We start from the raw sequence: 11,387 nt of genomic DNA on the forward strand, positions 1-11,387 counted from the left end.
TATCTCACACCCTACACCAAGATAAATTTAGAATGGGTGAATGACTTCAATATAAAGAGGGAAACTATAAATAAGTTAAGTGAATACAGAATAGTATACTTGTCAGATCTCTGGGAAAGGAAAGATTTTAAAACCAAGCAAGAGTTAGAGAAAATTACAAAATGTAAAATAAATGATTTTGATCATATTAAATTAAAAAGCTTTTGTACAAACAAAAACAATGCAGCCAAAATCAGAAGGGAAACAACAATTTGGGAAAAAATCTTTATAAGAAAAAACTCTGACAGGGGTCTAATTACTCAAATATACAAGGAGTTAAATCAATTGTATAAAAAAATCAAGCCATTCCCCAATTGATAAATGGGAAAGAGACATGAATAGGCAATTTTTAGATAAAGAAATCAAAAGTATCAATAAGTACATGAGAAAGTGTTCCAAATCTCTAATAACTAGAGAAATGCAAATGAAAACAACTCTGAGGTATCACCTCATACCTAGCAGATTGGCTAAAATGATAGCAGGGGAGAGTAATGAATGATGGAGGGGATGTGGCAAAATTGGGACATTAATGCACTGCTGACCATTCTGGATGGCAATTTGGAACTATGCTCAAAGTACTATAAAAGAATGCCTGCCCTTTGATCCAGCCATACCATTGCTGGGTTTGTACCCCAAAGAGATCATAGATAAACAGACTTGTACGAAAATATTTATAACTGTGCTTTTTGTGGTGGCAAAAAAACTGGAAAATGAGGGTTATGCCCTTCAGTTGGGGAATGGCTGAACAAATTGTGGTATATGCTGGTGATGGAATAATAAACTGGAGGAATTCCATGTGAACTGAAAAGACCTCCAGGAATTGATGCAGAGTGAAAGGAGCAGAGCCAGAAGAACATTGTACACAGAGACCAATACACTGTGGTAAAATAGAATGTAATGGACTTCTGTACCGGCAGCAACGCAATGACCCAGGACAATTCTGAGGGATTTATGAAAAAAGAATGCTACCCACTTTTAGAGGAAGAACTACAGGAATGGAAACACAGAAGAAAAACAACTGCTTGAACAGATGGGTTGAGGCGGACATGATTGGGGATGTAGACTCGAAACTACCACACCAATGCAACTATCAACAATTTGGAAATGGGTCTTGATGGATGATACATGTTAAAACCAGTGGAAATGCTATGGGGGGGAGGGGAGGAGAAGGGGGGGTAAAGGGGAAAGTAAGAACATGAATCATGTAACCATGATAATTTTTCTAAAAAATAAAAATTATTTTAAAAAATAAAATAAAATGGGTGAGAGAAGGTCAACACAAGAAAAGATACTCCATAGGGTAAATTAATGATTTTCACAGAAATTAGAGCTAGAAGGGACCTTAGAATCCCATGGAATCCAACCTACAGATTTTGCAGATTAAAAAAACAGACCTAATTTGAAGACTACAGGAGTATAAATAAGCTGTTCTATGAAAAAAAAAAAGTATTCTAAACCAATCTGGAAAGAGTATGACAATCTTTTTAAAAAAGGTCTTAGGGTTTTTTGTTGTTGTTTGTTTGTTTTTTATGACAGCCATCATACTAGCTGACATTTATGTAACACTTTAAGGTTTAGTTATAAATATTTCATATTTTATTTCATTTGATCTAAACAATACCATGAAGCAATGACTATAGGCATTAACCTATTATCTATTATCTATTACCTATTATCTAGATGAAGAAAATGAGGTGTAGAAAGATTAAATGACTTGCCCAGAGTGATGTATATAACAGATGGATGGCCTTGAATAAAAGCACTTGATCCTTTCTATCCCTCTGTGGTAGATGAAAAGATGAAATGACTAAGGAAACAAAGGCTCAAACTTCTAAATATTACAGTTTGTGAAACAATGTATGCCAACCACTTAACAAACCAGGACCAAGCCCCTTTCTCAGATTATGGTTGCACCCCAATTACAGGGGAAGACAGACTTTTATATATTACAAACAACCAAATAAGATCAATTAACTAAAAGGAAACAATTACCCAGAATACAACATTAGGTAGTCTAATTTCTAATTGGAGGAAAAATTCGAAACTTTCCAAGCTTGGAGGGAGTGAATAGGCGCAATTCCCTGAAATTAAAAAAAAAAGGAGAAGAAGAGAGAGATGTCTCACTCCCCCAGAGTCAGTGAATAATCAGAGGAACATAGAAACAATAACTGATTGATCAGTATAGGGTCAATTTTCAGATAAGACATATGGATTGCTTAAGATGAATAATGATGACAAAACTTCTTGTATCAATATTCAGATCTGCCATGGTTTCTAGATCCTTTAATAGTCTCTAAGCAATAAACAGAGATGGACCTGCTTCCCAGCCACGTAGGGATAGGTTCAAACAAAGTAATATGGTTTTCTCCCAATTGAATTAGGTTTTCTCATTGGACAGAAATTGGACTAGACTCATAATTGACTAGAAACTAAGCTAGCTCCAGAATTGAGTCACAAGATGGAGTCAATGTGGTTTACTCAATTCCCACAATTAACTACTTACTGTCCTGATTCCCTCACCTCTTACCTTCTAGGAGGGGCAAAGCTGAATTTCACTGATCCTCACCTTCCCTACCCTGCCCCCTTTTCTTTTTCAAACTTCAGAAGCTATCAGAACCACACACTATTAATCCAGTTTTAGCCTGGGGCAATGGTTTGCTTCTCCTTCTGCTATTCCATGTTTATATCACACTAAATGTTTATTGATTGACTGACTAAAAAGTTGTTATAGCTGAGAGCCTGCAGTTAGGAAAATCTCTAACATTCAGTGGGAGCTTTGACTTCTTTGCCCTACTTTAAATTTTATGCATTTCTAGTTGTGTGCTTCTTTAAATTTAGGGCAAAGAGAAGAGACTTATTTTCTTTAAACTCTTACCTGCTGTCCTAGACTCTGAGTATGGGTTCCAAAGCAGAAGAACAATAAGGATGAGGCAATTGGGGTTAACTGACTTGTCCATAGTCACACAGCTAGGAAGTATCTGAGGTCAAATTTGAATACAGCTGGGGCAGCTAGGTAGCTCAGTGGATTGAGAGCCAGGCCCAGAGATGGGGTTTGGGAGGTCCTAGGTTCAAATCTGACCTCAGACACTTCCCAGTTGTGTGACCCTGGGCAAGTACTCCAAGACGGAAGGTGAGGGTTTAAAAAAAAATTTTTTTTTAATACAGGACCTCCCATCTCCAGGTCTGACACTTTACCAAGTTACCGAGCAGCCCTATTTTATAATTCTGTTACTGGTCAGGCAGATGGAGGGGGAAATTTCAGGAAGAGTAGACCTTTTAGAACTTCCCTAAATCAGGGGTTGCTGGGTGGCTCAGTGGATTGAGATGGGAGGTCCTGGGTTTAAATCTGACCTCAAACACTTCCTAGCTGTGTGACCCTGGGCAAGTCACTTGACTCCCACTGCCTAGTTCTTACTGCTCTTCTGCCTTGGAACTAATACACAGTATTGATTCTAAGAAGGAAGGTATGGGTTTAAAAAAAAAGAACTTCCCTAAATCATCTAAGGGATGATTACAGCCAGCAACTTCAGTCTGAGTTTTCTGTTTCAAATGCCTGCAGACCCATCGGAACTCAGCAATCTTTTCATTTTCTTGTTTTTCTTGTTACCCTTATATCACTGATTCTTTCTAGCCCAACTTTTTAAGTCTTGGGTGGGACTGGGAACATAGTCTCCCCCACTGTTCCTTCTCAGCTTTAGTGGGCCCCCTCTTTCTTCTCTGTTGGCTCTCTTGCAGCCTATATGTGTCTCATATCTGACTTCTGGCTCAGAAAGAATCCAAATTACTCACTGTAAAAAAGAATTCTTAATCCCTTTATTCTAATTTAACTGGGGACCTGGAGGTCATTTTACCATAGAGATGTGTAAAGATATACCAGCCCACACTGAAAGGAAGTAGAAACCAAAGAGACAGGAAGTGAAATAAGAAGGGGATATAAAAAGTCAGCTTGAGGACTGAGAGGCTTCTTGGCTTTTTGACCTTTTTTGAGTTGGTTGTTGGTAGCTGGTTGTTGGGGAATGGTTGCTGGTGGTGTGGGTTGGTGATTAGTTGGTGGTTGGGATATAATTTCATTGTATAATACCTTAATACTTCAGAATCAAATCCTAGTTTTCTGGTTTAAAAATAAAACAGAAGAAAGACAAAAAATCTTGGGCCAATTATTTTAATTAAAGTGCATATATTTCTATTAAACAACCAATATACTGTTTTTCCAAGAGATATTTATAAAAGCGTTTGTTGAAAAGTGTCTATTTCGTATTTACAACTGAGCAAGATGGAAGCAAAGGGCTACACTAGGTTCGCCATACATGGAAAACTACCAAGGCCTTTGAACTCCTCATCAGCACATGGCACAAAGCAGATCTCAAAACAGGTGGCCATAACCAGGAAGGACATCTCAGAGTGTGCTCCATGGAATGCATGAGATAGCTCCTTACTAGTACATTAAATGTGTTATTTACATATTTGTAAAAACAATATTTTTCAATATTAAAAAAATAAGACATAAGTATAGGAAGAGAAAGGAAGCAACCTAGAAATTCTATAGGATAATGGAGCCTGTTCAAGATCCTAGCTCCATTATATTTCTTCCAAAATGCCTTAATAAAAATAACAAACTTTTATTTCTTTTTCCCACCTACCTCTCTCCCCACTGGGGGAAAAAAAAGGAAAAGAAGACCCTTGTTAATAAATAGTCAGTTCCCACAATGCCCTTGTGTTTCATTCTGCATCCTAACTCTATCACATCTCTGCCTCATCACTGGTCCTACATAATCATAATTATGTCCATTTATTGATCCCTCAAGCTGGTAGTGGCTCCAGCCCTCTACCAAAAATTACTTTTGATGATCCTGCATTTTGTATTTCCTTCCATATGTGAACATAGTTTCCCTTTATAGAATGTAAGCCTTTTGTGGTCAGAAATGTTTCATTCTTATCCTTGTATCCTGAGCCCCTTATATATTGCCTGATACATATTAAACACTTAATCAATCCTTGCTGATTAGTTGATCAATAGTCCAATTTGGTGGATGAAATATGGAAGTAATGGGATTACTAAAGCTTTCTCTAATCCTCCCAAACAGATGCGATTTCTGCCTCCTAATTCCCAAAGCACTCTGTTTCTCTCATGGAACATGGCATTTTCTGTGTTGTATCATATTTATTTGTATACTCTTTTTGAGAGGAAAAAAACCTATTTTTGTATATCCGAAAGTGCCTGGTACAGTGCCTTACATAATTTTTTAAATGAATAAATGGTAATAGATATCTTGAGTTTACCTTTCCAAAACTACTATCTCCAGAATATGGGGGTGGGGAGGTGGGAAATAGATGATATGTATCATGAAAAATCAATTATTTTCTTTGTTTCATAGCATTCCTCTTACCCCATGGTTATTTAGGGTTTAAGCACAATGAAAAAAACAAATACCATGAGATTAAAAACTTGGCCACACATCCATATACCCAATCCCAGGAAAGCCTTTTCCTCCCCAAAGAACTTCTTGTACCGTCCTTCCTTTGATTCTTTCGGGAGAAACTCAGTGAACAAACCTAAGAGAGATTTTTCCCGGAAAAGGTCATGGCAAAGGACAGTCTTCTTGATACTTCATTGCTTCCCTTTTCCAGATTGTCATGAGTCTCTGGACTTCCTAGACTTACTGAGGATTTCATAAGCAGCCTGGATCTCTAAGAAATGCCTCTCAGCTTCCTCCGCCTGGTGCTGGTTGTGATCTGGGTGCCAGATTTTCACTAATTCCCGATAGCTCCTGTTGATTTCATCAGATGTTGCCCCATCGCTAAGGCCCAAAACCTTGGGGGAAAAGAAAAGAAGCTGACAGACTAGAATCACATGGGTTAGCGATAGTTGTTATCCCTTCACACAGTCCGATTTGGACCATGCATCAAAGTACACTTCTGTGGACAGTGGGTTTAGACAGTAGTGTTAGACTTGACAGGTGACCCCTCCTCTTTCATTAAACGAGTGTTTGTTCACCTGGGTTTTCTAGATGGAGCCTGTTGCTACATTCCATAATCCCAGAGTTATCATCAACCAATTAGAAAGTTTCCTGGGGGGCACCTGGGTAGCTCAGTGGATTGAGAGTCAGGTCCTAGGTTCAAATCTGGCCTCAGACACTTCCCAGCTGTGTGACCCTGGGCAAGTCACTTGACCCTCATTGCTCACCCTTACCACTCTTCTGCCTTGGAATACACAGTATTGATTCCAAGACAGAAAGTAAGGGTTTAAAAAAAAAAAGAAAAAAGAAAGTTTCCTGATTACCCAGTATGGTTTTTGATGCTTCAACTAATACTATGAAGTAATCACTGAATTAACTAGCTGTCTATAGAAACAGCATTAACAAAGGCTTACAAATGGGAAAGCATAAGATGTAGTTCCCTTAGCTGGAAGCCGGTGTGAGATAAAGCTGGCAGGTTGGAGATAGAAGCCGGAGGGACTTATATACTGTGCTAAGTCTAATTTGTTCAGTGGATAATGGAGAGCCTTTGAAAGTTTTTGAGTAATGAAATGATAATTCTAGCTCACCCTTATTTAGTCCTTACTATGTGCCAGACACTGTGCTAAGAGCTTTTAAATTATTATCTCATTTGATTCTCACAACATCCCTGGGAGGTAGATGTTATTATTATCCCCATTTTATAGATGAGGAAACCGGGGCTGAGTTAAGTGACTTGTCCTGGGTCACATAGCTAGTGTCTGAGGCCAAATTTAAACTTAATTCTTTCCGACTCCAGAACCACCTATCTAACCACTGTACCATCTAAATGCTCCTACACTTTAATTTGGGACCTCAGTTTTGAGATTTAAACCCCATACTTTCCAGAGGTCAATAGCTTTGGGAAAATAAACTAATAAGAACTAGGATTTTTTTCTCAGTTTCATCTTCTTATGTTCCAACTTGGGTATAGGTAGTTAGGTGGTACAGTAGATAGAACATTGGACCTAGAATCAGGAAGACCTACTTCTAAATTAGCTGTGTGGCTGTGGGCAAGTCATTTAACCTCAGTGTCCTCATCTGTAAAATGGGGATGATAATAATAGCACCTACCTCCCAGGGTTGTTGCGAGGATCAAACAAGATAATAATACAGTATGGTGCCTGATACATGGTATGTGCTATATGAATATTAGCTATTATTATTATTATACTAAGGTACTAGTTCTATGGGCTAACCATAGAACTGCATTATCACAGTCTGGACTGTAGCCATTCTTCATCCATTTGGTTTTTCCTATGTGGATAATGTGAACAAATTCTTTTGAATAATTATGAATCTCATTTCAGAGAACCTACAATGTTCCAGGGCCTGATATAATCAGCAAGATGTTATCTACAATTAGGAGCATGGGAGAACCTCACTTTATTCCATTTGAATTTTGTGCTGAACTTCCTACGTGACAAAGGCAAACACTTTTAACAGGTATACAATGACCTGTGTTATGCCTTGATTGAGAACTGGACTAAATGTGAAGAAGAAAATGAGCTGGATTGCATTTGGGTAACTACCAGTGTTTTAATGACACATAACAAAGATTCATCTTTTCAACCTTAATATTTTTCTAGGTATAATCTATAGATGTGAAGAATGGAATGCTGGATAGAATCTCTAATACTGTTCATCCAAAGGTCAACAGAGAGATTTAAGGTCCATAAGAACAGACCACACAAGCATTTAGTAGGCACCTATTACAGGCCAGGTATATAACTAACAAGTTGTATACTGAAAGATGACTTAAAGGATCACTGAAGTCACGTATGACTGCAAAAAAAGGGGAGGGAGAGTGCTCCAGTCATGGGATAGACAGTTTATGTGCCTCACCAGTATTAACTCAATGTCAGGAGATGTCAAAGAAGCATATTAAATGGAACTACTATTTAGATTTTGAGTAAGTTGAGGCCATTATGACAGCAAATGGCTAATTGTCAGAATTGAGTGAATCCCGTTGACTCAATCTTGTGGCCCAATTCTGAAGCTATCTTAGTTTTCTTTCTATTCTATTATGGGTCTTATGCAAATTCTATCTTGTGAGAAACTTTATTTAGTTGTGAGAATTGGGAGAAAAATTATTGAATTGTTTGTACTTAGCCTTACACTCCAAATGTACCTGCTTTTTAGAGGCCTTTAAGCAAGAACCTAGGTTATGTTGACCAGAAAAGTAGTCAGATCCTAAGATAGTGGCAGGAGTTTTCTCATAATGGTACATCTCAAGCAACTCATATGTCTTATTTGAAAACTGGTCCAATACAGTTACTCTTTCCATGTCCCTTTGATTGTATACAGACACTTATGAGGAGTGGGAAATCTCTTTTCCTGAATTTAAGGACTTTCATCAGTTTGCTCTCTCCCTCCTACTGTTAAGATTAAAAATAATGAAAACTGATATAAATATAGAAATTAGCAGTTTAATTAAAGCCATGCTGATAGGGATAAATTTATTAGACCACGTGCTTGTAAGAATTCAAAACTGCCACCCCAGCCATTATTGTTACCTCCTCGCGCCCAAGTAGCTAAAGAGGGCTTACTTTCGGATTTCCTCTCATTTTAAACAGTTCTCTGCATGGTGACGCAGGTGTCCCCACGCCCAAAGAACCAGAACTGGAAACCCGTTGAACCACGGGAAATGTAGTTTGATAGTTCCCACGTGTCCATAGAAAATATATATACTTTTAGATGGCATCTCCCAAATTCCAATTTTATACTACCTTGGAAAGTCCCTGATCTTTCCTCCAGTTAGAAATCAGATCACATGATATTGTACTATTTCTTTATAGTTAACTGGCCTTGTTTGATTATGTTTTTAAAGTATTAAAGTATAAAAGCTCTCCCTATATTTGGGGTATAGCCCTAAGCTAAGGAAGGGGCTTTGTTCCCAATAAATCAATAGATTCAGAAGAGCAAACTTTTATCTTCTCAGTCCCCTCATCCTTCACCCACCATGATTTTCCGGATACATAAATAAGAGTAGAATAAGAGGAGGAGGCAAGGATGAGTTGCAATCCCACCATTTAAGGGAATCCTGTCATCAACCATATCATGGGTCTTTTCAAGTCTTCAAACTGGCTCCCATTGGAAATATTCATAGGGATAAACTAACTCAAGGAAAATTTTCACCTAAGGCTATGTTCAGGAACTATAGAGAAATGGTTTTCCTTTTCGGTCTGAAAGAAAGTCATGGCCAGGTCACCTGGAAATATTACAAATTTCAGATATGTGATCTCAACTCAGTCCTCATCAATGCATAACAATCTTCTTATTTGTCTCTGATTGATGCTACCATGAGTCCCACAGTGGCTTTTCCTTACTTGTTCTCTTTCTTTTTCACTTTCTTATCACTGTCTCTCAGCAAAAAAACTCTGCTTACTTTTGGGGGAATAAAGGCCTTCCATTGGCCCTTTATCTATCTTACACAACACCTTACACCCCTTCTGTATTTTCACTTGCCTAGCCATTCTCCTTGTCAAAATTAACTCCTCCTCTTGTGTCTTTGAATATGTCTCCTTCAGGAACTTATCTTATTGGTCATTCCTTCTCTTATCTTTGGTCTCTCCCTATTAACTGGCTCCTTTCACATTGACTACCAACATGGTCCAGTTCCTCCATCCTTAAAAAAAAATTCCTCACAATTGCATTATTGTGAAGTCTGATATCCAAAATAACTGAGATAAATTTGTAACTTCAAGAACCATTTCTTAATAGATAAGTGATCAAAGAGTGTAAATAATTTCCAAAAGAACTATAATTTTGTCATTAAAACATAATCTTGAGGTTTCCGGGTTAAGATGACGGCAGAGTAAGAAGCAGCTCTTAACCTCTCCTGACCAAAACACACAAAACTCCTCAAGGGGACATAAAAACAAGTCCAGACGAACGGAGGAACCCCCACAACAGGGCACAGTGTGGAAGGTACGTGGAATCGAGGCATTTCCATGCTATAAAGGGGTGAAACAGCCCTCACGAAATCGCAGGCTGAGGAACCACCCCACCCCCAACCCCTCCACACACATCTATAGCTCCGAAGCCAGCTAAAAAGAAATAGAGCAAGTTTGGGGCACCCATCAAGTCATTGGCAGCTCCGGGGCCTGTTCCTGAGAGCAGCAAGACTTAGGACCCCATTAAGCCAAAAAACGCAGGCAAAATCTGAGCGCGGGAGCAGGGAGCAGGACGCAGGGCGCAGAGCGCAGGCACTGCGGAGGCGTGGGTGGAGACAGACACAGTCAGGAACTAAAGCCTAAGTGGGGAACCAGTGTGGACGGGTATACGACTGTGGAAGCAGCGCCCTGAGACTTGTAAAGAAACCTCCAGCAGAGGATCAAGCAAGGGGGTCCACCAGGGGGCTTGACCTTGGAAAAAACCAGAACTCAGACCTCAGGAGCCAATAGATCGCGGACAGACACTGAGCGCGAGGATAAATCTGAGAAGCTGCTGGGCTAATGATGGCTACTCAGTCTCAGGAAGTTCAGAAGAGAAAGAATAACAACAAGAAAAAGAAGTCTTTAACACTCCACAGCTTTTACACAGAGAAAATCCAGACAACCGAGCAAACAGAGGAGGAGAACAAACAAGCATCCGGACCCTCCTCAAATAAGGAAAACTCCTCACAAGCTATGGAAGAGTTCAAAACTGAGATTTTGAGGAAAATGGAAGAGATCTGGCAAGAAAATAACTGTTTAAAAGGTTGAATCATGCAATTGGAAAGTGAGACTCAGAAATTGAACACTAGAAATGACCAGATTGAAAAGGAAAACCAGAAAATTATGGCCGAAAACCAGAAGATTATGGCCGAAAACCAGAAGATTATGGCTGAAAACCAGAAGATTATGGCCGAAAACCAGAAGATTATGGCTGAAAACCAGAAGATTATGGCCGAAAACCGAAAGATTATAGCCGAAAATCAATCCCTAAAGGCTAGAATTGAGCAAGTAGAAACTAATGATCTCTCAAGACAACAAGAACAAATAAAACAAAGCCAAAAGACTGAAAAAATAGAAGGAAACATGAAATATCTCAATGAGAGAGTGACAGACCAAGAAAACCGGTCTAGAAGAGACAATTTGAGAATAATCGTTCTTCCAGAAAAAACAGAAATTAATAGAAACCTGGACTCCATACTAACAGAAATAATTCAGCAAAATTGCCCTGAAGTCTTACAACAAGAGGGCAACATAGACATTGAAAGGATCCATAGAACACCTGCGGCATTCGATCAAGAAAGGAAAACACCAAGAAATATCATTGCAAAATTCAAGAGTTTCCAAGCAAAAGAAAAAATCTTACAAGAAGCCAGAAAGAAACAATTCAAATATCAAGGAGCACCAATCAGGATCACAC

The 11,387-nt window shown here is 38.7% G+C and overlaps 1 protein-coding gene across 1 annotated transcript in view; it reads right to left on the reverse strand.

Moving 5' to 3' along the window:
- Window positions 1-5,566: 5,566 nt before the first annotated feature.
- The window catches only part of DNAJC22 (DnaJ heat shock protein family (Hsp40) member C22), a 17,905-nt gene continuing 12,084 nt past the window's right edge, over window positions 5,567-11,387 (reverse strand). Inside the window, exon 2 of the mRNA XM_044679318.1 lies at window positions 5,567-5,851. Coding sequence (XP_044535253.1) covers window positions 5,672-5,851 — 180 coding nt within the window. The 3' untranslated portion in view covers window positions 5,567-5,671. The remainder of the gene's footprint in view (window positions 5,852-11,387) is intronic.

Source organism: Gracilinanus agilis, chromosome 5 (genome assembly GCF_016433145.1).
Source record: "Gracilinanus agilis isolate LMUSP501 chromosome 5, AgileGrace, whole genome shotgun sequence".
NCBI classification, from domain to species: domain Eukaryota; kingdom Metazoa; phylum Chordata; class Mammalia; order Didelphimorphia; family Didelphidae; genus Gracilinanus; species Gracilinanus agilis.